The following is a 26,050-nucleotide window of genomic DNA, read 5'->3' as shown; positions in this document are numbered from 1 at the left end:
GTGCTCTGAGGCAAAGTTAATGGTCCCTCAAAGGAAATGCGACTAACTTTTTGTAAAAGTAAATAGTAAGATCAGTAATGTATCTTGCTCAAAACAGGTCACGCAGGTAGGAATTAAGAAATAGTGAGCTGAAAAGAGCCTGGAATTTCTCTCCTTCGCACTCTGCAAAGCTGCAAGGTGAGATGTTTGTTGCTCTCCGCTCAGCGCAGGAGTGCGCCCAACTGCAGCGCGCCTCGCCCCTCCCATTCCTCCGCTTTAAACTCTCCTCTGTGCTCACCAATAAAGCGCTTTTTGTCCAGGGAGTTGGTACTTGAACGCATTCCTTGACATAGAGGCAGGGGTACCCCTCCAAGGATTTCATGAAGACCGTTCCTTGTAAGTTTCATACGTTCACAGAAAGGTCTCTTTTTCCGAGAACGCACGCAGGGAAACTACCAGGTTTGGAGTTATATCATTGAAGTGCTCTTCTTGGATAAAGACACAAGCGCGACTGCGCTTCCAGCTTCACTTTTCCGAAGTTACGGGTAAGAGTTGACTTACTTATACTTACTTATATTTTAAATGGTAGAGTGAATATTGTTTTGTTTTGTGTGTGTGTGTATGTGTGTGTGTGTTTTAGCTCTAAAACACTTTCGGCATGATCGAGTCCAGCGTAAAGACGCGTGAACAGGGATATATTGACAAACGGGGTTAAGTAAATGATCATTTTAAAAACATCTGAATCGACTGACTGTCAGAATAAAATGAATGTATAACAGAAAAAAACACTCCAGCTGTTTGTCGGCTTTATTTCCTCTTTTGAGCACAAGCTGACAGTGGTACCGAGTTTTTTCTCTCCTGTGACAACTTTCTTAACAAAAACTCGCTCAAATAATTCAACAGACTCGTGTCTGCTTTGCAAAAACGCGTTTTGCTTGTAATGTACAGTGCGTTAAACACGAACCTGTTTCTCCTGTAAATGCACAGCAACTAAGTGGAAATCTGAATTAAAAATTTTTTTTAAATGGGTTATTTGCATAGATGCGCCGCTGAGTCATTGGATTCAACAGGTTTATTGGAGATGTGGGCTCCATTAATTCTCCAGACAACAAAACGCGAGTTCCTTTATATTTGGAAAGCGCGTAAATAAACCAAACAAACCCAGAAAACAGAAAACGCGAGCGTGTGCGCGGTGCAAAAAGAGCCGCCGGGACGGTAATGAGGCGGGCTGGTGTTGGACCGCAGGACGCCGTGCAGCATGCAAGAGCCGTGCCGAATGTCTACACCGCACCGAGCGGTGTCCACCGCAGAGGACAGCTGTTTTTGGAACCACACAAGGGGACGTCCCACAACACCAAGTTCAGCAGGACACGAGCGCTGAAACGGCTCCAATACGCACACCACTCAAAGTTGCAAATTAAGTACATTTGGTTATTTTAGCATTTGGACGGTCATTGCTTTCAATGTGAAGCACAAACTGTCGAGGAAGTAAGGGCTATGTTTCATAGGAGCAACATTATGAAGCATGCGCTGATTAAACCTCAGATTTTGAGTAATTCCATAGATTAAAACACAACCATGTTTCATTTGTATAACGCCAAAAGCCAGCTGCCAGTAAAAAGCTTACTGAAGCCCCGTTGCAATAGGCTACTAATAATTGGGCTGTCCATCAAATGCTGCTACTGTTATTAAAAGGGATTACATAACTTCATTATTATTTTTAACATTCTGCGCAATTTGACGTTTAGCTGAAGGCATTTCGGTGCAGAGACATAAAAAATGAAACAGTTGCTCAGATGTGCGGAAAGGTAGAAATCTACTGCAAGTGTGCAGCAGAGCAGTGAGCCATGGGGTCACATTCCTGAAAGATTAAATCTCACAGTGATCAAGCCCACCAATAAACCAGCATCCAATCAAGTGACAGGATCAGCAGGTTTAGACCAATCTCAGTGTGTCTGTGTCTGAAAATATGATCTCACCTTTCCAAATAATGTGCCAAATTAAACATACTAACGTCAATCTCACCAGCTTTCTTTCATCTCTGTTTTATTATGTGAATAGTTCCAAATACTCACCTGATCAAAAAAAAAAAATCTAATCTAATAAATCACAGTATATCTCATCACTTGAATCCTAAATTCAGTCCTCAGATGAGCATCATTTATAAGGCCCACACAAACAGATGCTGCAAATCACCCGATCCGTCCCAAGGCCAAATAAGCAGCACAAACTGCCCCAAAAGCCTCTCTATTACCACCAAGTGTTTCCTCACAGACTATAATTACACTACAGGAGAAGCTAATGTGTTTCTGACAGTATAAAATAGTTGTAATCTGTTTATATTAGGCCAACAGAAATTGCAGAGCAGCCACAGGAGACCAATTATCCTCCACTAATGTGGAGAACTTTGAGGATAATGTGTGGAAGAGATGGCAAGACAACAGCGCAACAGACTGTTTGTGGGCACAGCTTGGAATACTACAGAATGCAGAAGTGTGCTTGAATTTTTTAATATGTTAAGTAAGACTAAAAACATGTAGAGACTTGACGCTTCATGTTTCAGTGACTGTTAGACCTAGAAAGTAACTTGTTGACACAACCGTCTCAGTGATGAAAGAAGGATGATTACAGGAAGAGATAAACAAGGAAGCTGCATGTCTTCTGTGATGTAAAAATTTAAGTCAAAGACTTGCAGTTGTGCACGGGATACATAATAACCTCGGACTGATTATCCGTGCTCCACTTTCCGGTATATTTATTCCCCTTAAGTGTCTGACTGTGGATGGGGAAGCATGACTAAGGCGACCCCTTTGTTCTAGAATCTAATTTATACAATTAAGCACAGGCCTGCTGTCACACCACTGTGACAGTGATGTTGAAACCACAGGACCCATCAAGATCTGGTTACCAGCGTTGTGTCAGCCTGTACCTTTATCTGTTATTTTTATTACTTCTGGGGGGTTTTTTTTTCTTTTACAAAATCAAGGCCAGTGTTTCATTATCTGTGCAAAAGAGCTCGAGAGGGAAAGAGCACTGATGTCTAAATCTGCTGCAGATGATGACTGACAGTTGGTGATCTTTAAGTTTTTTGTTTTGAGACGAGACAAAAAGATGAGCTGGACATCTTACAGTAGCATCTGCTGCCTATAAATCTACTGATTATTATAATGAATAATTCTTTTCTTTCTCCAAACTGTTTAAGAAGGGAAGGATTTGTCTTTTTTTTATGCCAATTAGCAGCAGTGGCTGAATCACCCTTCCCTCTGTATCAGAGGGATTAGAGGGTTAAAAGTCAGGTACGTGAGGCGAGGAGGCCTAGGGAAGGGAAGAGTGGAGAGATATGGGGGGTAGAGGTACAAAAGGAGGACAAGAGCGGGGCAGTTACGCAGCGGGGAGGGAAAGGAGAGTCGACAGGACAGAAAGTTGGAGTAAGTGTGCAAATATGTGTGTGTGTGTTTATTTTTCTGGAGAACACGTGAAGCTGGAGTCTCATCGCAATTAGCAAGGAGTCTGTGTGAGCGATTCAAGGAGTGCAAATCCTCCTTCCGGGTACCCCTTTTCAGGTGCTTCTCAGCAGGGGGTGGGGGGATTCTGCTCTCTGGTTGACAACTAAGAGCTGGAGCTCCTCCGTTATAAGAGGCGTCTTAAATAAAACCCCTGGCTTCAAAGGCCTCAGCCTCAAACATCAATGCTGAACCAGCGGTATGTGGAGGGCAAACCCCAGCCCATACGCCTGCCAAGCTAAATTGAAGAAGAGCTTGCCGATGCATCCAAATGATGCGTTCAGAAGAACCACTTCAAAACCTTGCATAAATAGACACACACATGCAAAGGGATCTGCGGGCTTTGGAGTGCCCCGGATTGAGTGCAAACCCCAAATAACTGCTGTCCTCCGTGTCCATATGTCCACAGAGACACGCAGGCCCACTAAAGTCATATTTCACAGCTTTTCCCTATCTCTTGTTTGAAATGAACCGCTCATGTGATTAACTGCGCTATTTTTTTAACCTTCTCACTTGAGTGGAAAATCTGCAAAGAGGCAAAAAATAAAATCCCCCAAATTCCAATGGAGTAGAGAGGGAGAGGAGCAGAGCGAGAGAGAGAGAGAGGCAGATGGAGAGTAACAGAGAGAGAGAGAGGATGAGAAGGAGGATGCTCGTCCCAAGTCACCACAAATTGCTGCATTTCAGTGAACCTATAAAAAAAGGAGAAACGGCTCTTAATCTAAGGTTGTAATTACTTCTGGCCAGCACTGTAATTAGGAAATGAGCCCTGAACCAGATTTTACTGGGCAAGAGCAAAAGCAAGGGCAAATGCACACGCGCACACAAGCACAGGGCTAAATTATTTGCCGCCAAATGAAAATTTGGGGTATTAATAACAAACTTTGACACAAAGCATTAAGTTTAATGTCAGTTGTTAATGTTTCACTAAGAAGTGCATGTACCTTTGGGTTAGTGTTCGTCTGCTCGCAGCTGGGTCACCAAGTGTGTGAGACCATAGAAAGTGGTCACTCACATTTTCATGTAAACGTGTGTCGCTTACAAGGTGACACGTATACACACAGTTGCTCTCTTTCATCGCACCAGACAGTGCTTTAGTCCGCCGGGTCCCGTTTTCCTTAAGGTCTATTTACACGGCTACCAGCAGACACAGATAGTGTTGTTATCTGGCGCTGTCCACCCTGATAAAGAGCCAGAAGCCTGAGCCTTACTCAGAAACATCTGAGCATGCATGCACATATGCCTGAAGACGATCGTGCATCAGCCTGCATGAACCGAAAGGCAGTTGTGACAGTGACAAATCTGTATCAATGACAAGTCGCAACTTGTCACTGGTACAGATTTACCCAAGAAGAAGCTTCCAAGAGTGTCACATTAAATGCCAGCCATCCAAGTAAAAGGCACCTGTTTATTTATTCCACCCAATTCTTTTAGCAGTTTAGCTTGGACTGATGTTCTGAGCTGCAATCTTTCAGTTCATATTGAACATACATTGAGCTAACCAACTGTTTTCAGTTTTACGTGATTACTCCACAACAAAACGGTTCCAGTGTTATTGTCAAGCTGCTCAGCTCCCTCCTATCGTACGAGAGTTTAAACCAGATGGGAAGGAGAAGAGAGGGAGGGAGAAAGAAAGAGAGAGAAGGAGAAACAGAGGCGACGAGGGTGAGGTGATATTTATGTTGAACAGATGAACACAGAGGAAGGAAGAAAATTACAGTGGAGAGAAAAGCTAAAACGTATCAGTGCTCCCAAAAAAGGACAGAGGGAGTCAGAGAGAGATTGAATATCAAAGTAAGCCAATAATAGCGAAAAGAGAGAAAATAAGAGGTACAAAGCAGGTTAAAAGATACTACAAATGTTTTGGTAGCATGCAGTCTGCACTAATTAAAGACCGAATGTCTTTGAGACAATAGTGGAAGAGATTGTTTAAGCTATTAAGGGAAACCAAGACCAGGACACTGTTGTTAGCAGTTTAGTCTTTTGCAGTCATGTAAGACGTTTAGCGGTAAAAGACAATTTGTATCTATTTTAGGGTGTCTAGTTCCACTTTGAAAGCAAAAACATTTACAGTTCAGCTGAAGGACTGTCTGAGAGCGGGATACAGTGACCTCGGGTAACAGATCCGTGGGTTGTGTCAGCAGAAAGGAGTCCCCGTACTTAACTTAGCAGCCACTCATGCAAGAAGCGCTCGCTCAGCCACTGCTGGATTTACCTGTGCGAATGTATGCAAATCACAGGGAAAAACACCCACTGACCGCACACGTACGTTCACAAAAAAGCTTCTGTGTAGCAGTCCCACAGACAAATAAACACATGGATGCAGAGCGCAGCACGGGCCTCAACACAGGTCAGCGTGCCAAAGCCAGCCCTGCAGTGCAACAGGTTATTTTCAGATATAAACACTACACCCTTGACATGAAGGAAGCATGTGGCTGCTCAGAGATATGCTACACGCAAAGTGAAGTCAGGTTTCAGGAGTCACACAAGCCAGGTATAACACGTGGTTTTGTAGTCACTCTGTTTTTCGCATCCACAGACTGTGACTCAGAGCTTAGATATATGAAAAATGGCTGCTTAGCGGGAACTTTCTGGAAGAGTCAGGCCGGTTTATGCTCCGCGGACAGATATACAATGCTGTACAGTACACAGAGAAAGAAAGGGCATGCTGTGTTTCTTAGGTAATTATCTCAGAAACCATTTTAGAACAGCATTATATCAATGAAAAAGAAAAAAAAAACAACAGTTTGCCAATAGAAAAGAATGTTGAAAGTGCTTTTGGCTAAATGCCTCTCACAAATAAAACATCCATCAGGCACTCTTTAGGTTTTTCCCCAAACCAACTAATGTTTATGATCCTGTAATCACATTCAGAAATAACATCTGATACCAGATAATAGTCACAGAAAGCAGCACGAACATGAACGCACGCACAAATTGTGCTGTGGTTATGGCTAAAGCAATGTTCACCATTAAGAAAGAAATGAAGAAAGCGCGGTCAGCTTTTGCCAGCTGATATCATAAAATGAAAAGCTGTTCTTGGCTTACAGTGGAAAGCCTAATTTTGCTCTGAAATAGAAATAAAAACCATTTGATTGAATAACAACATGCGGCACAATTCTGCGTACAGTACACAACTGCAGTTTATGGCAGATGGACCGATACTACAGTCCATCTGTAGTAGGAGATGATGGAGAAAGAGTGGTCGGCCCGCATTCTTCCTCTGGCACTCCATCATTTTCGTGTTGTTGCCACACGGCTCTGCCATTGCTCGGCGTGCTCCCACACTCGGGTGGAATTTACCCAATTAACAGGAAAAAAAACTTCCTGTTTCACTTATGTGCTTTTGACAAGACATGAAAGGGGGCTGGATTCCAAATAAGTAGAAAAGAGGCACTCAGAAAAATATTGCAACACCTCTCTGGCTTGTTTTTACAACTCTTGTGTTCCTTACAGGGAAAGAAGACCTGAAGAAGAATAGTGGAAGCATCTTCATGGGGTGAGTTTTAATTATATCTGAAAGATGTGGTCGTTTTACTTGATACCAAGGTGCAAAGATAGCTTAAGTTATTATACAAGAAGAAAAAATAGACAGAAAAGTAATGTAGTATTTTTGGCACGGGCTAAATAATACAGCCCTGTGAATATTTGCACCAAGAAACCCAAACGGCACGCAGTTGGCGGTCTTTACCATGTTAACCATAACACTCTGCTCCCTCAATGGGATCCTTTCACACAGCTCTGAGCCTCTTAACAAGACTGGCAGGAGAACAAGAGCGCCTCTCTTAGCACACACGGCATTTAATAGATACAGTGAGGCTGTGTAGAGTTTCAGACAGAGGGAGAAGGAAAGGGGGGAATGGAGGAAGTTTGAAGTTTAGCATGCCGGTCTGGTTGCTGGAGAAAAAGGTAGAATAATGACCCTGTGTTTGTTGAAAACATTTTCTTAGTAACCTACATGGTTTCTGCTGTTTTGGCATTACTTTCAAATCCCCTCAAAGTCTGGTGACACCATCGTGATGATATTCCAACAATAATCTTAAAGTATTGCACATGAAAAAGAAGAATATCTGTTTTATAATTTAAAAGTTTTTGTCCTGATCAGTGGAGTCACCCCTCTCAGGAAATCCAGATATAAACAGACAAAAAATGAACACAATCCTGTCGGTATGCAGTCTATCAAAAACAATGAGCGCTAAACTTCAGACTGGCCATTAGAATAGTCAATCTGCAGCTTTTTAATGTGTTGCTGTATCAAGAGTCTAGTCGGCTTGTCTTGTTTTACTGTCTGACAGAGCAGGATTCACCTACACGCTCCTTCTGACCTCTCATTCTCCATCCAGCCTGTGTCGTGCTAGTTCTCAATGAGCTGTAACAGGAACTGTGTGGGCTTGTAAAGATACACACACACACACAGGATATGGCATAGCCTTGAGCATCTGGACGCACATCGCTACTTTCACTAATTGCCTCCCCCACCTCGTCCATCTCAGGGAAAACAGAGATGAGCCGAGAAGATTGGTGAAACTGAGTTCTTCTCCTGCTGCTTTTGGCTTGTAGAACATGCAGACATTCCTCAGGTCGAGGTTTCGACTCGCTCGCTGTAAATTATTTGCTATGCAGTCAATGCTTCAGTGTTAAAACACACACTGACTCCATTAATGCCATGATCCTGAAGTTTTAACATCAACACTGCCTTTGACTGCAGCATACGCTGACATCCTGCATGCTTGTTTTTCCTGCCTTTTTCTTAAGCATTTACTGTAACACTACACACGTCTAGCCACACCTACACGCTCTTCAATACGAGGTAAAATATGGGTGTACGTACATAACGAGGGGCTGAATTCAAGCCAAATGTCTGGGTGTGAGCAGTCTCTGCTGGCTCTGTGCTTTGAATGTCCAGAAATGCCACAAGTTAGTGCACTCTTGACACCGCGGCAAGAGTCACTTAATATTGTTAATATTTTTACCTAAAAGCAAACATGTAAGAGCAAACAAAGGTGTTCCGGGATATTTATATACCGTGACTCAACCATACGTATAGCCAGATCACACACACGTGTGAGCAAACACTTACACAGGTAAGCATTGTTCCCTATGTTACAGGTCAGCTCAGGAATCTGCTTGACTCACTTAATGACTAGCCTGAACGACTGTGTCGATGAGAATCAGTAAACTGCTCTCAATGTAGACAAATTGCTACGATAACAAAGAACCATTTATGTCTTCTCTCTTTTACTGAATGTTGGGTCTTCTCTGGCTTTGACTAACCGAACACAGACCTACAGAAACACACATCTTTTATACCAAATGCCAAGATCTGGGTCATAAATCACACTCTAATTTGAATGTGAACCATCCACTGGTTTCTACTTATTTCTCTTTGACATACAAATGAGATCAGCTGATTTATTTTCACATTATAAGAGGTATACTGTACACTGATTTTGATGGCCTTCTATACAATCCATCATTTAAGATAGATTGCAGCATTCGGCAGAAATGTATCCTGAATTGTGCATACTGACAGCCTCTAGGGAAAAGCAGGCTAAAGGCTCACTTATTTACACCTCCTCTGCTGTCATTACCCTCCTCGTCTCCCCTCCTTCATCTTGTTTAAGTGTTAGGAAACGCACACCTGCTGTGGGCAGCCTGCTGAGTTGTGGGTCACTGTTGATGTCTTAATAGACTGTTGCTGAATGAGGTCTTTACAGTCTCTAACATGGCAGAGCTCACCTGTTTAATCAGCTGTTGGCACAGGTAGCGTAGCATGTCAGTGTGGTGATAAAATGCTGGCTCACAGCATCCTATTGTGTGTCTGTGGATTTTTTTAAATTTAATTTCCAGACATTGCAGTGGAGATTATGAAGTAATAATTGAGATGTAATGCATTATATTTAAGGAATGATATTGAATGGGGGGGCTGGTTCTCTAGCAAATTATGAAAAGGATTACATAGTTAATGAACTCAGATTTCCAAGAGACCAGTTTGAATACCCTTAAAAAACACTGGTTGTAATTTCTTAATAAACAAGTCACAGGGCACCTGAGGCTACGGAGGAAAGGCATGTCAACCTTGGGGGTTGGGAAAACTGTGCCGCCTGACTGTTGATTTGCCAGCCAGGCTCCCCAGCGCTGGCGCGGTGCCGACACAGGCAGCAGTTTCACAATAAATTCCTTTGTGACATTGTAATCAGCACCGACGATCTCCAGTTCACATTTATCTTGTGTGTGTGGCACATGTCTAAGTTGTTTTTCTGTTTTGTTTTTTTAAAAGGAAAAGACTGCAGAGAAGAATAACTAGAAAAATAACAAACGGTAACTTGTGGAAAAGGTAGGGGTGTAGGGTTAGGGCCCAGAAAAACAGGTATGGTGCCTGCCTCCGAGTGATGTTTCTGATACAGAAGAAAAAGCAGGACAGCTGCACTACTGCCACTATCTTTACGTAACAAAGAATTAATAATACTGACAAGTGAACGTGATTCAATCTGCCACTCACTCGACAGCAGAGACTACCAAATCAGCGGCTTAGCTCAAAGCTAAAATAGACAATTTATCAGTAATTCACTCGGCTCTTTTCCCATCGCCTCTCTCATTTTCTATATTGTCATAGTTGAGCAGTTAGAGAAGGCAAACTCCCTTTTAAGATGTACCTTAAATACCAAATAAGACCTGTTATCTCTTTGACCTCTGTACATCTCATTGAGAGAAATGTCCTGTAGTGCTCATCTTGTTGTATTATTGCAGACAGGTGAAAGATGTGTTGACACAGTCAAATGATAAAACTGTCATGTGCTGTGTGTTTAAATGTATATTTCCAAGTCTGCATGCTGAACGTAGTCTAAATCCTAAACTGCATTTTTATTAAAGAAGCTGATATTTACCTGTCAGCACTACTGCTCCCCTTAAGCTTCTGTTTACCATCCCCATTACTTTAGCCCGGAGCTCTCATTAGTCTAATGAGCATGTAGGCTGCTACATAGCAGCCATGAGGCCTCCCAGGGCTGTTGTGGCAAGTGGAGAAGACATGCCTTCATCAGATTCCAGTTGTGTTCCTGTCAGCGACATGAACAAACCTGAGGGAAGCAAAAGGGGCAAACAGAGGAGCAAGTAGAGTGCGGGGCGCAAAAATCACAAGGCTGAGACGGGGAATTTCAGAGATATTTGTGTGACGTGTTAAACAAGAGCACCTTCTGTTATAATGCTGTATTTGTGTGTGTGTGTGTGTGTGTGTGTGTGTGTGTGTGTGTGTGTGTGTGTGTGTGTGTGTGTGTGTGTGTGTGTGTGTGTGTGTGGCAGGGGGGGGTTAGAGTAGATACTCAGATAAACAGTAGCAGCTACAACGGTTCAAACAATAAGAAGAAAGATGACACAGACAGGCGGATGGATAATATACGAGCGCTTCGTCAGTACGTGTGGCTTTGTTTGTCTAACAAGGATTGCCAGCCTGTCAGTCAGTCTGACCTGGAGGCACTCATAATCCTGCTTTGTGCCTGAATCATACAAACAGGATAAAGATGAAAACAGTGTCAACAGCTGTCCACAAAGTAGGACCATACCCTGATCTTTTAATAAAAGCAAAGCTTAAGAGTGGTTTATGTTAATTCTGGCCTATGCTTTAAAGGAGACTTACCAGGAAACTCAAGTGATTTGTACTATGGAAAAAAAATGCAGGCTGGCTGGTTTCAGGTAGATAAAGGTCATAGTGGCCAGGGGACAAACTAGCATTTGTCATACCGGAGTCAAATGAATGCTACTGGAGCAGACAGAGTGTCAAAGTGTGCACATTATTTTAGGCTCACTGATAGAACAGGTCCACCCAGTCGCTTTAAACCGCAAAACTTACCACACATGCAACACACAGACGCACCGTCCTGTTATGTCAGGTGTTTTGAGGACTGTCAATAGAAGTCATTCTGAATCACTACCTGCTGTCAGTCACAGCTTGCTATGGGTGTTTCTACCACACACACTCCACAGATGTGTGGACAACTGCAAACAGGGTCAGCGTGCCAGAAAGCACAATGAAGTTTTGATTCTGGGTAGAGGCGTGGTTAGCCATACGCAGGATATGAAGGCACAAGCCCAGACTTGGAGAAAGTCCAGTTTTTTGTGACACAAGGATGTCATATTTACTGTTTCCTGGTGATTTAGTACTCTTGGACTCAGGCAGTAACTTCTTCAATGGTGTGGTTTGCTGTTGTGTCTGACTGAAAAGACCAACAGAGAAAAGACCAAGGGAACAAGAAACACTGCAGGAGTAAACACCAAGGAGAAATAACAAAACAGATCAAAGCACAGGTTGTCGTTGGTGAACTGAAATCTGCTGTATCTGTGTAATGTGAGTTTCCCATGGTGAGGATAGCAGATAGATGCGTATGTGAGACCTCTGACTGTCTGTCTGTCCCCAAAGGTCACAGGGCAGGGTGCGCTGATGAGAGACTGGCGTCAAAGTCGAGACAAAACAAGTGGACCCTGTGTCTGAGACACAGAATAAGAAGATAATAGAAGACACAGCCTCCGTCAGTGCATCCTGTGTCTCCTCTCATGTGAGCTTTTATGAAAACAAAATTGGGTCTAGCGTCTACTACACCATCAGTCATATCCTATAGCAATAAAACAAAAGGAAATGGCCCACATTTCCTTTTGGAACTCGTAGTAGATGACCTCTATGCTCTAAAGCTCAGAGGAGGCACAACTAGACTGCACACATGCTACTGCAGAGATCCAGCTCGTCTGGTTTTGGCTGCCTGGCTGCCCACCTCTGCTTGTTTCCTTTCCCCTCTCGCCTCCGCTTAGGTAGGAGTGCGCAGCCGGTAAAGGCTGGAAGTTTGGCGCAGGTAACAACATTTACTCAGACACACTCCTGAGGTTTTGGGTTTCATGCTGCCCTGGAGGAGGAGAGAAAACACCTGTTGTGAAGATGAGGACTTATAAGGCTCAGGTAGACACGGGTGTAACTGGAGCTGGGTGTGTACCTGTGTCGAACAAGGCCTTTTATCTATGCTGTCTGGGCCAGAGTTACAACAGACAACAACAGAATAGCAAGAGAAGTGGAAACAGAGCCTGACCTCTGACCGCCAGGAGACACTCTATGCTTCATTGGCTCATTGGTTTTATTGTTCCATGGACTGATGCTATATAACCAGATGAATGGAAGAAATACTGTTTGGCTTTCAGACTCTTCTGTGCTAGCATTTGCTGTCTTTATTTATATAGCATCTTTAGTTTTCTTTCTTCTGCCACTGGAGTCAGTGGCGGGCCACTATTATTCTCATATTCAGCTTCACACATTCTCATTGTTGGACTCTGCTAGAATAGCTTTGCATGATTCATAGATGAAAATAATCCGTAATTATCTTATACTGACCCTTGTAGCCATGTGTAATATAACCTAAAAAATGTAATGGTTTGTAAATGACAGAAAATAGGCTTGAAGTTGGTGTCGTGTTTATGCACAAATTGTTTTGCCTATATATCAAGGATGCTGCAATGAGTATAAATTTTTCCTACCAGTGCTTAGAGCCCTGGTTTTAACATAATTTGATCTGAAGTTGCCACACCACCTAAGCCCTGCTGAACTGGCCACGCTAGCCTCCTCAGTCTCCCTTGCAGCTGTATTTTGCAACTTCATTCTTAGCACATTAAAACAGATGTGTTACACCGAAATCCAAAATGTAACTACTCAAACACAGAGCTGCCCCACAGTGCTGAAGATATACACAGTTTTATGTGAGTGTTACTATTCTACTACCCTCCCATTCACCCCTGGACTGTATATTATTGCTCTCTTTCAAGTTCTCCAGCTGCAGGCTCTAATTATTGCTTCACATTGTCGTAATATGCAGGCACGTTTCGACCTATAAATCCGCAGATGAAAAGAGCCGCCTTTAACACCGATATTGAAGCGGCTAGTTGAGATATAAATCACAGTATGGAACGCTTAAAGTGTAGAAAGTTGAGAAAAGTGCATCATTGATCTGTTATTAGGAAGCGGACCAACTACAACCTGCCTGTTTATGAAAACATCAGCCCCATCATTCAGCACTAGCAGAAGCAGATGTACAATGGGTGAATTAATTCCCTTTTTTCTTGTGGTAAGGCTGAAATCAGTAGGAAGCTTTGTTTGTAAAACTGCTACAGAGCCTAACCCCCTCTGTACCACTACAAAGCACAGCAGTGATACTGTGGCTTCAAGAGGAGTATTACCAGTGACAAACTCAGTAAAACGATCATTCTTCTCTTGTTTCACATTCCCCTCCCTTCCGCCTGGCGTGTTTGTTTTCTGTCTTCTTGATTGACCTTGATGTAAGTGCTGCATTAGCAGAGCATATTTTGGAATGTGATCTGTCTTTTTAACAAAGTTACGACTGGCTTCACTTAGATTTTAATGCAGCTGAGCCTTGATCTTAAGAGACACCTAATCCTTTCTTGCCTCGTTACAATTTTACCATTATTTGCGCTGACAGCACACAATGATGAAAGAAAACAGCCAATGGCTTTTGTGTAAGCAGAAAATCTTGCTATCCTGTTATGATCCTAAAACCTCTGAGCATCCCTTCACTGAGCGTTGATGACATCAAGTGCTGCGCTCCTCGTGCCACCGTAAAAATGTGTTTTCTTATCTACCATAGTTCAACAGGTACAACCAGCATCAAAATGACAAACAAAAAACGTGTTGGCTTATAAACAAATATTTCCTGCATTTCACGCTGTGATGGCAGTCTTGCGTTAACATAGCTGACATTGTTTGAATTCATACTTTAAGCTTTGTGTTTCTGGTGTCTGAACAGATGTTTTCATGTCTCTCCAGAGCTACATTACATGCAATCTTGTCATCATCAAATATTCTACATAAGTGTTTTTTTCCCCCCTTCAGCTTCATTTCTAATTATCTCTTGACCCTTTTGTCACGTTGATGGATAGCCCCACAGGATTGTGGATAACAACATCCATCTGGGACACTGCTGACAGTGGAAAGGGACAAGAACATGAGTGTGTTTGGAGTGTGTGGGCTTTTGCCTTCTCATAGATGGAAAAGCTGCAAAAACAGAGAGGGAAAAGATTGACACTGGAAAGGATTATTATGTATGACTAATATGAAATCGAGTATGAACCAGCTATAATAAGTTAGCTCAGCTTGCAGAAATAGTAAATATTATATTAGGGCACCGCAGAGCCAGCAGGCCTGTGCATACCTACGTAGATGATACTCTAATGTGCATACCACAAGCATTGTTCCCTTAAAAGATAAGGAACTTTTTTATTGGAAGCCTACGCTCTGCATTGAGCAGTCTTATCCTCTTACAGTAACTTGGCATGTTGCTCTCTGACCCGGCTTGCCAAATTATGCACAATGACGTGTGACCAGCCTAAACTCATACACACCACAACTTTCTTGTTGCCTTCATTACCCCTCAGTGTTGGCCTTCGGCTCTAAAGATAAAAACTCTTGACACTCATCCAGCCAGGATTTAATTGTTGAAGCCCACTTCAAAGCCAGGCCTTATTCACCCTGGTGCCCCTGCTGACAGAAACCCGCTCTCGTCTTCACTGCTGCTTGTGTTTTCTTTTCTTCCTTATCTTGAAAAGAAAGAAAAACCTGGATAAGAAGTGAGAGGGGGGGAGAGGGGAAAATGCTTTTGTTCCTTCCGTTGATTTTTCTTTCTAAGGCTCTTAGGCAATGCTTTCCCCACTATTATTACGCAAAGATGTTCCCAAAGTCTGTTTTTTCTTTTTTGTGTGTGTGTGTGTGCTTTCCTCTTACTGTTTCAGGCTCTTGGGTGATACTGTGTATTAATCAGCCAACATGTCTTCTTCTAGTATGGACCAGAAACCTGAACTCATGCATAAAAACCCCACAGAAGTAAGCACGATTATCGCGTGACAGACAGACAAGGTCACATTAATTCAATCCATTGTCGGTTCATAAACCTAAAATAAGCTTCCTTACTTTTTCAAACTCACCGGCTGTCTGTCTCAGAAATATCTCAAATGCACAGGGGAGAGAAAAGGAAATTACAACTCAAGGAGAGAGAAAGAAGGCTCAAAGGGAGGGGGGAGGGCCATTCCTCAAAATTTTAATCTCTCTTTCAGCCCTCCACCTCCACTCACAGGAGGCAGTCAGTACCAGAGCATATTGGATCAATGCTGCACTGACGCCACAACTGCACCTTATCTTAACCTCCGATCTGCATAAGCCACACATTTGAAGGGAAAGAAAGCAGGCAAATCTAAACTATCAAGCTACAGTTTATCTGTGATCTGGCTATATTCGCTGGGTAAATTCCTCCCCATCCACCTCCACCACAGTTTCTCCTCCATTGGGTTATCAGATGTGCCTGGCCCACTTTGGAATGAGGCACGCTCAAATAAACACGTTGCCCCGGGGAGCTACGGTAGAATCGCCACGATGAGTTTCTAAGAAAAATATTCACAGTTTTATCTGCATAGCTTACTCTTCTCTCAAAGCTGCCTTGATGTTGTTGTATATTCTGGCAGCGGACCCCTATACCCGTGTCTGGCCCTGATATGTTGTAACAAAGTGAAGTTCCGCTATGTCCAGAAGAAATAAGAACATTTTTTTGGACAACTTCTAACACTCAATATACTTTTTCTACATTTTGAAGAAGGTTAAAATAACGTGTGTGTACCCTCTCTAATACACACGCGATATCATGGCCTGAAACTAAAATGCAGCACCCTGCACAGTGATGCTATGAAAACCTGAAACCATCTGCATGCATTCCAGCTGTTGTTTGATTCTCCCTATCCTCTTTATCTCCTGTTTATCTTCCCAAATCCTTTTATTTTTCCTTGCTCTACACACATATGCAGCACAGCAGCTACACTTTCTTTTCCCCTTTTTTCATCTATGCATCCATAATTTCTGAGCCTGGTCTCAAAAAATGAGTCTCCAAGACTATATCTGGCCTTTGGAGTTGTGACTCAAGTATTTGTTGAGTAGAATATGAATTTCTGAACAGGTGAAAATAAACTATATCACCTGTTTAAGTGAGTGTGTGTATTTAGTCATAGTCGCCAGCAAGCTTATGTCATGTTTGCTTTCAGCACGAGATTTTCCAGCACAGAAGGCGTCTAACTTTCTGCATGGCTGACAAAGCTGGACAGTGTTTCCATCCTGTTAGCAGGTGCAGACTCTAAAAACCCGCTAGCTGTTTTGCTTAATAAACATGTAAGGTTTGAGCAGGTTCATGTCATTAACATTTGGCTGAACAGAACAATAGTTCTGCCTTGTTGGAAAGAGTTGGCAGTGGGAGCTCAAGCCTATGCCATAGTTGCTTTTCGTTTATACACTGGAGAAGGAAAATAAGAGATGGGGAACTCTTTCCAAGGAGGTTGCAATTTCAAGGAGGAGCGGAAAGAAAAGTATGCCAAAAGGGAAGGAAAATAAATGCCATAGCTGTAGTGTGATGAGATGATACTCGCCCTTCCTCTGGCTCACTGATGTAGCTGCCTTGATCTCCTCTCCAAGTTCAGACATTGGATACAATGACTTTTTTTGTGCATGTTTTATTAAAAAGTGAAAAGAAAGACCAGAGCATGATATTGAAAAGTTCTTAAAATTTACATTTACTCTTTTGCCACAGTAACATTTACCGGGCCTAAAACTTATACTTTGTATTAATGAAACAGCAAAACATGGCTAATGATGCCTACTGCATGAGTCAATTAAGGAAAACAACAACAACACTTGATTTTAAACCCTGTATTTAATCATAAATAGTACAAAGACAACAAATGCTGAACCTGTACCAGAGATTATGGAATTTTTATACTATTTATTTAATTTAAAGGAGATATTTTTCACATATTAACATGTAAGTTTGGGGAAAAAAAGAAGAAAAAAAAGAATAGAATCAAAAAATAAAACACACAATAATTTATTTGGCTATTTTGGTGAAATGAGGAGTGACCCCAGTTAAGCAGTGTAAGAACAGTGTTTGTGTAGTGCAAATAACAACTGCATCATTTAAAGCCCTAAAACCACTTTTTCAAGTAACTAAAATTAAATAGTGATATTAAATAAAGTTGACTGCTAAAATCATCGAAGGTGGATAGTGTTGCCTCGTTCTCCAAGGCTGTCTGACTTCTCTATTTCCATTCAGTCCTCTATGCCTCTTCACATCCCTCTTCTCCTTTGAGTTCTTTCAAGCACTGTGTTGACACTTCCAGTGTATTTGTTTTAAGGCCTGGGCTCATTTTGGCTTTGAATCACTGTAATATATCTTATTGATGTTCTACTCTCATCATCAGCAGAACTCCTCCTTCAAACCCAGTTGAAGACGTTTATTAGACATATATAACTAGTTGGCAGGCTGTGTATCAACAACACGGGAAGTGTGAGTCATATGGCCAATTCTTCACAATCGGGTGTAGCGTGGCATACATTATACACACAGACACACAAAGGTGACATGGTTATATTAAACTGAAGATACTCAGGCATGGATTTAATTGTTCAAAGGACATTCGTCTGTTTCACTGGCTCTTGAGAAACAGAGAAACACACTTTGTTGCAGACAAATAGCGTGTGGTTGACAGGCTTCAGTGCCAGTCATTAGCATAGGGAGGACTGTTAACTTTAATCCCACAGAGTGTACGGTGCTGTGTTGGCAGTCTAGATCCAAATTTAAAACTGTGAGATCACTGCATATATCTTGCTGCACAGACTATTACATAGGCAATGTCTTTTAGCCAGAAAAGTGTGGCAGGGTGCCATTATGTCAGCTTTTCACAGAGTATGGCATCAGGCTCGAGACTGAGGTCATGGACACAGCCCTATTGTTTGACCACCTTTGATCACTGGCTGCACATAGTTAAAGCCTTTGATAGTAATCTGGCTTCATGAAATTCAGTAAAGAGCACGCTGTGAATCAATAACTCACTCAAGCCAATTTGGAAAATCTCTGTTGTTCTACATGCCCTTAAATGTATGTGACTGATGACAAAGGCCATAAAATGTTTATATACTGCTGTTGTATCCTATTTACCGGTCAGTACTTATTCTTTATTACTATGAATGTTTATACAGTTGACTAATAGGTTTTTTTTAATGTTATCTTGTTTCAGGCTGAGCATGGAGAGAGTCAGCACCATGAAGATCTTTCACATTCCTGTGATCCCCTTTGTGTTTCTCCTCATCCTTCCTGATGGCATCTTTTCTAGCGAATGCCCAGTAGATTGCAGCTGTTCTTCAGGATCCATTTTTTGTTTCCAAAGACGTTCCTCTACCATGCCAAAGGGAGTGGACCCAGTCACAAAAAGCCTCTACCTGTTTTCCAATGGGATTGAAGGCTTGACAGCTGAGGACTTTAATGGACTACAGAACCTGGACATGCTGGATCTCAGTCAAAATAAACTAACCCATCTTCCCAATCGGGTGTTTGAACCTCTGATTTCTTTGCGAAACCTGGACTTGTCATCCAACCAGATCACTCACATTTCAGAGGAATGCTTCCACGGTATGAAACTGCTTGAGCGTCTTTATTTATATAGTAATCACATCAAGACTATCCACCCTGCAGCCTTTAATGGCTTGGAGCACCTAATTGAACTCAAACTGCAGGGGAACCAGTTGACATCCCTTCCAACCCTATCAATGTCTCATCTGCTGTTGCTGGACCTTCGCTTTAATACTTTACCCACTTTGGGTCCTTCAGACCTTCAGACCCCAAACCTCGAGTCACTCAAATTGGGAGGTGTGGGGCTTACCAGTCTGAATGAGGAGCTCATAACTGGTCTGAAGAATCTCCATGAATTGGACATCTCAGAAAACGAAATCGAGTCTTTTCCCTCAGTGCTTAAAGAGACCCCAGGGCTGATTCACCTTAGCCTGGCTGGAAACCCAATGGGTCCTGTTAAGGTTCAGGACCTGCAGAACCTTGGGGAGCTGCAGGAGTTGGACATAAGCAGCCTCAGTCTGCAGGGCCTCCCTGAAGAGTTCTCCCAGCTATTCCCCCACCTCAGAAAGCTCACACTTGCACAAAATCCCTTCAACTGCCTCTGCAACTTAGCATGGTTCCCGAGATGGCTCAGAACCCAGAGCATCACCCTTGAGAAAACAGAGGAGACCCGCTGCCATTTCCCACCTATCAATGCTGGAAAGGTATTAGAAAGACTGGATCATAGAGATTTTGGCTGTCCTACCACAACCACTGTCACCACTAGTACTGTAAAAACAACTACCACCCAGCCTGCTCTAGTCACTACCTTCCCAACAACTACTAAGGTAATTCCCGCTCCTCGGGCCAGTGACAACCCCACTGAAAAAGAAGGTGATTCTCCGGACCCCCCTGTTCCTGCGTCCCCCAGTAGCAGCATAAACCCAGACGAGGATAATTTCTGTCCCTCTCACAACTGTCTGAATGGGGGTACTTGTCATTTGGACCAACGCGGTCAGGTAATGTGCACCTGTCCACCTGGTACCTCTGGCATGTACTGTGAAATCCAAAACCATCACCCACCTTCACCACCTGATGCAGAACCCCACATACCAACTGTCACTGCAGACACACTCGACATCAGCTTGCGTGAGATAACCGGAACTTCTGTCCTCCTGGACTTTCATCGCTACACTGAAAAGCAGCCTAACATCCATGGAATCCGTTTAACCTACCGCAATCTCTCTGGACCAGATCGCAGACAAATTCAATTCAATCTCCCTCCAACCTTGCTGGAGTACACACTTAACGGCCTGAATCCTAACTCCACCTACATGGTGTGTGCCAGTCCATTAAGGTCCCCCAATGGCATAGACAGCGTCTGCACCGAGGTCCATACAGCCCCTCGAATCCTTAGAGGCACTATTCCACTGGTTGAGGATCCAAAGCTAACCAAAATGCTGGCCCCTGCAATTGTGATCTTGCTACTTCTTATACTGATAGCAGTAGCAGTGGGAGTGGTATGCTATCTTCGCAGGAAGAGGACCAAGGGCAACCTAGACCTTGACTGTGATCCCTCCCAGCTAGAGTTGGATGGAGTTAAAGCTGGCTTAGACAATGGGCCCCTGCCTCAAAAGCAGTTGCAACTTATGATCCCAGAACCTGCTGTTCAGAGTGGAAATCAGGAATATGAGGTTTTACTACTACAGGATCACTGTATGTCAAATAACAACATATCTTTACATAAGCCTTCCTGCTTTTGACAACTGCCTTTTTCACTACTCTAATCCCAATGAGGATTTTTAAATGTTCAACTTTGCCCTCCTAAGTAAAAAAAAGAAAAAGAAAAAAGGAGCAGCTACTGCCGTTGTGAAAGTGGACAACAAAGTGTCAGCTGACCAACCAGGAAACAGGAAGATGGACATATATTGAACTTCCTGGTTATTTCGTTGTCTAAGCAGACGTTAAACAAGTTCAGAATTTGCTTTTGGACTTCAAAAAGCATAAAATGTGCTTTTCACTCCATTTAAAGGCTGCATATTTGCTTGAATGCAGTCAGGCCCCATGGTGTGATATGATGCTGGAACTCGTGTTTTTTTTGTCATTGACTGAAAACAGGGTTAAGAGACAGAATCACCTCATGCTCTCCTTTATCTGTCCATAAAGGGGTGTGGACTAAAATGGGGTTGTGCTGCCTTTCCCGATCACACCAGCCCAACTAAAACAGTCAGCAATTTTTTTTTGCTGAGTGTAACTCATCAGTACTACCCCACAACGGGATCAGTGCTTGCTTGCTGTGAATGACCTTTAAGACACTAAATGAAGTTGTGCAAAGAAAAAACTGATGCCTTTATTGTTTTATCTGGCTCTAAGACTTTGTTATGTATGTTTGTCATGCTTTTTTTTTTATATCTGTGTCTATTATTTTTTAAAAATTGTGCAACATTGTGACTGTTAACAGCCCTCAGCACCCTCCTCCCCACCTCTTGTGACTAACAGACAAAACAGCAGATTAAAATCTTTGAAGATTAAAACTCATTGGTACCAGTAAAGTCAATCAAAGAGCTTTGCCCCCAGAATATCAGACAGTCTAAGTAGATGTGAGTCTGGACAGAGTCAAGACTAAATCCCCCTTCTCCATACTGGAGCCCTCAGCCTGCTTTGCCACCACAAAGAGAGGAGGTAAGCAGGATTAGAAAAAGTACAGAGTGGAGCAGTTGACATATCCCCCTCTGTTTCACAGGTAATTACAGTAAAACACTTGACAATACGCAGCAAAACTTCGGATACCTTATTTATGGTTTATAGTCACCGTTTTATCCCTCAACCAAAATACACTTAAAACATACTAACCGGCCTGGCTGACAAAAAGTAAAGCAAACAGTGGATGTGTATTGTGTTTCCCTTGATTAAAAAATAGCCTGCATGTAACGCTATGCACAATTTCTCTTTGGCAAGCAGGATCCCGGTTTTGCTCATTCGTACTAAACGAGACTATGAACAGGCACAAGCCAGAATGCAGCTAACAGAGTGTTTATATTGTTGTGAGACTAGCAGAGATCCACTGCATGACTGCTATTATTACAGACAGGTCAGTAAGCTCCAAAGCAAATTAATGAGAGGTGCATGAGGGGGTGCAGGTGCGTGTATGTGTGGATGCGTATGTGTGTGTGTGTATGTGTGTGTGCAGATCTGTCATCATCAGCGATAATGCAAGCACATGTTCTGTCTTGCACAAACACCTGTATCAGTTAACCCCTTTATGTGCCCACATGCCTGCGGAGGTACTTAAGCAACTCCACTTAAAGGCAAACACACCAAAGACACCTCTGTGAATGTCTGTAAAGTCACCTAAAGTATTTCCAGTGTACAGCTAACAACTCTATGCTAACGTAAGCGTCTGGAGAACCCACGATCATGTGATAAAACTGGAATATTTTTTTCTGTAAAATAGAAAATATTGAAGATCACCACAAGTATTTTCGATGTGATTGTTAATTTTTCCCTGTTTACTTTGGGAAACCCTTTGCTATTATGTGTTGTTTATTTTTTACTCTGTGAACATCTTTGTACAAGTGGAAAAAGTGATATCATTAAATGAATATCCAAAAATACAAATCATCCTTTTTGTATTTCTTTCTATACATTTTTGCTGGTGTTTATTATTCTTAATGGTCTATAGCTGCCTTAACATTTACAATCAGTCTATGCCACCTTATTGGCAAACAACACTTAGCGTGTGCCTGCCAACTTTTTGTTGCCATTGTCATTCACCAATCATATTCCTAGCTATATGGCCACTAGTATTATTAAATTAAAAGAAGCTCTGTTTGTTTATGATCACACTTTTGCTTCAGTCTGAACACGAGTGGCTACAGCAATACAAACACCACAAAGTGCCACTCCTGTCATCCAAGTCTCTGCTGTAATATTCAGAGTGAGGATTTTGCATAAGCACGTCAAAATGTAATTGGATCAGCACTTCAGGTGCAGCTTGGTGTGGAGAATTTTTAATCACACTTTGAGCATCAGTAATCCAAGTATTATTGTTATTAGCTTTTTGATTATTAAGTAGTACCATCACCATCCCTTTATGAACACCATTTTCATCTTCTACTTCCAGCAGGATAAAGAACCATCTCACAAAGCTCATATTATGTCAGAATGGTCTTGAACATGACAGTACGTTCACTATAATTAAACCCATAGGGCACCATCGGGAATAGGTAGAACAGGAAAGCTATGCTACAATGTAAACACAGAGCAATATAGATGGCAACATAGTGAATCTATGATTTAAAAAGGATTTAATGCAGTTCTAAAGACAAAAGGCAGTAAAACCTAGTATTAAGACGTACCTAATAAAATGGCTGGTGATGACAGACATATTATGTAGGTTCAGCCTCAGTCACATAGACCTAGAGACCTATCAGAGACCCCCTATAACAACCTCTGGTCACAACCTGTTGGTGAGTGGTTGCGGGCTGTTGCTAGGTGAAATGGTCACATAGAGGAGATCATTCGTCCTCAAAGTAAAGGTTGCGCTCAGAGTGGGGCACAACCTTACTGGTTTGTATTTCACATTTTCAAGTTTCAGTACAGCTTGGTGTGTGTTTGCGAGTCAAGTCGGTGAATACTGTACATTCCTAGTACAGCGTTCTGGCAACGAACAAGGCGACTGCAAGGAGCTTTTTTGTGCAGCACCCTCTTTGTTACCAATTTCACCAGACATCAACTACTTCAAACTGAACTGGAAAAATGTGTTTTTCATCATTCAGTTTTGGCAATATCTTTGACATCTTTCACTCTAGTCTACATGTCAAAGCGTCGTTGAACAAGATACTGAACTCTGAGTCCATTTACCATTTAGAGATAAACTGACTTCAAGGTCAGACGTTTGAAGAAGCTCTCTCTGTTATGTCTTTGGTAGAGCATTTGTTTTGGGTTAAAAACTAGATTGGGTAATAAGGTGAATCCTGTTTTTTTTAACTTAATAGATTTAGTTTCTTTTCATTCTTTATCTTTAAGGTATGTTCTAAGGTTTTTGCTTGCCTACATTTTATCTTGCAAGGTAATCTTTAAGCTGAGCCTGATGTTTCCTTGAACATAAAACAATGATTCCCATTCTCTTCTTCATAATGAGAATTATAGCCTATTCATATGACACCATTATCGGATTGGTACCGAGTACTGGCAGATATCTCAAACCAGGGTATCTGTATCGGATAGTAAGTGGAAAAACATTGACCGTGCAACCCCTTCTACAAACTATTGAATTCTGTCTGCTGAATCCAGCCATAATCCACTACCCAAAACAAACGTTTATAACTGTTTAATGTCGTCTTTCAGTGCACGAGAGGTCTTGTAATTCTTCCTTGCCAGCAGTGTGCTGAAGGCAAAATGGAAATAAAGATTATGATTGAAAACAGGCAGAGGAAGGTAATAAATGGATTTAACCATTATGACTGACTCACTAAATAAGTAAGCGTTGTTTGCTAACCCGTACAATAAACAGAACTGCCCACCCATGTGTTTTATAGGTAGGATGTTGGTATGGGGATTGATGCAGGATGCAAGCACACACCCCCACACCCACAAACAAAAGCAAACTGGCCCATAGCTGTGAGCGGTTGGTCCCACGCTAACAACACAAACACATAAAACAGCACCACTCCTGTCATGCAGGCACTATTATATCAATTTGCTCAGATGGCACAAACTTCCTGGTGAAAAAAAACAGAGGAAATAATGCAGGAACCTAGAGGTTAGTGGGTTTTAACTGTTTTTTGTCCTTTTAAAGCAGTTTTAGCCACCATGTTTTTTTGAGGTTCTCAATATTTATCCAAACTGCTATAGACACACTTTTTTTTAAGGTGTAAAGGGACTTACCGTCTTTTGTACAAATAATTATTACTGTATATGTGCAAGCTGCAGTGACTCAAGGTTTGAGAATTGGATATGTAAGTAAATAGGAAGAGGTGGAACAAAGGAAGTTTCTGTGTGTGGGTTCTCTCCTTTCCTACTGTAGAACAGTTCCTCTTTTTTCCCCCTGGCTTTAAAGGAAATCTGGTTCCTGGACAAGAGCCAGTTTTGACACTCACTCAGCCCACCCTGCTCAGTGGTCCCTACTGTAGTTTTGTAATTTCAAGAGACTCACACACACACACACACACACACACACACACACACACACACACACACACACACACACACACACACACAAATCTACATAAAGTTATCTTTTTTCCCTCTTCTATTCCTTTTCTTGGCCTTTCTTTTCCCCGCATTCCCTATTTTTTCTTTCTAATTAGTTTCCACATTCAGGGTTAAGAGGAGGCAGCCAATGACAGAGTGTTGGAGCACGGGGTCATGTGGCTGCAGGCAGCATTTGCCTTCCCTCGGCACTTTACAATCTTTAATTCAATTGACCTTTTCGGTCGTTTCTCTCCCCTCTCTCTGCCGCTCAGTTTTCAATTTTCCAAATATCCCCACTGCCCACACGACACATCTGACCTCCCAGTAACCTCCAACCATCTCTCGGACATCAGTCTAGATTATTTACAGTCAGCAGTTGAGGAAATGAAATTATTGACAAAAATCATAAGATGAAGCATTCAGCCTATTATAACCAGCAAAGAAAAAGCAGATAAATAGATGACTGATATCTTCAGTATAAGAACATCTATACTGGTGCAAAGGTTACTGCTTTAGTAATGCTCATCAGCACACACAAACTGTGTTTTTTCCTTATCAGAGGAGAGAGATTCGTAGTATTGCTGAGCTGTATTTCGTTCCTTGTGATGTTGGTGTGTGGTACAAAATAAAATTGTGGCAGAAGAGAGTAAAAGAGCAAAGGGGGAAAAGAAAAGCTGAGCAGGGAAAACACACGACCACTTTGTTTTTTGGATCCAGGTTCTCCAGCTCTAGTTTTTTGGCTCTCTGCACGCTTCTTCTCCTGCCTCACATTCCACATTTCCCTCCTCTAAATCTTCCTGAAAAGTACTAATAACAGATGAAGGCTGGTGTGCCACTGGTTTCTCTCATGCCATACTACTGTATGCCTGTTCCAGCAGATGGCCTAGCTGCTGCTCTGACCAAAAAAAAAAAAAGCAACGAGGAGAGAAAGAAGGGAAAGTCAGAAAGAAAGAAAAACAGGGAAAG

At 42.2% G+C, this 26,050-nt stretch overlaps 2 protein-coding genes across 4 annotated transcripts in view; one reads left to right on the top strand and one right to left on the bottom strand.

The window, feature by feature from the left end:
* The window catches only part of LOC113020740 (mitochondrial import inner membrane translocase subunit TIM16-like), a 122,074-nt gene that overhangs the window by 43,510 nt on the left and 52,514 nt on the right, over positions 1-26,050 (bottom strand). The window lies entirely within an intron of this gene.
* Positions 103-25,066, top strand: vasnb (vasorin b). 2 transcript variants are annotated; one of them, XM_026164952.1, is made up of 3 exons: positions 103-524; positions 6,939-6,981; positions 18,579-25,066. In XM_026164952.1, the coding sequence occupies exons 2-3, from the start codon at positions 6,977-6,979 to the stop codon at positions 20,650-20,652; spliced, it is 2,079 nt and encodes a 692-aa protein (XP_026020737.1). In that variant the 5' UTR covers positions 103-524; positions 6,939-6,976; the 3' UTR covers positions 20,653-25,066. The 2 variants fall into 2 exon arrangements, with proteins under 2 accessions (XP_026020737.1, XP_026020738.1); XM_026164953.1 differs by lacking the exon at positions 103-524 and having other exon boundaries at positions 4,083-6,981.

The sequence above is a fragment of the Astatotilapia calliptera genome, chromosome 4 (assembly GCF_900246225.1).
Source record: "Astatotilapia calliptera chromosome 4, fAstCal1.2, whole genome shotgun sequence".
In the NCBI taxonomy this organism is placed as follows: Eukaryota; Metazoa; Chordata; class Actinopteri; order Cichliformes; family Cichlidae; genus Astatotilapia; species Astatotilapia calliptera.
The sequence above is the reverse complement of the archived record's forward strand: the minus strand, read 5'-3'. Positions and strand labels throughout refer to the sequence as shown.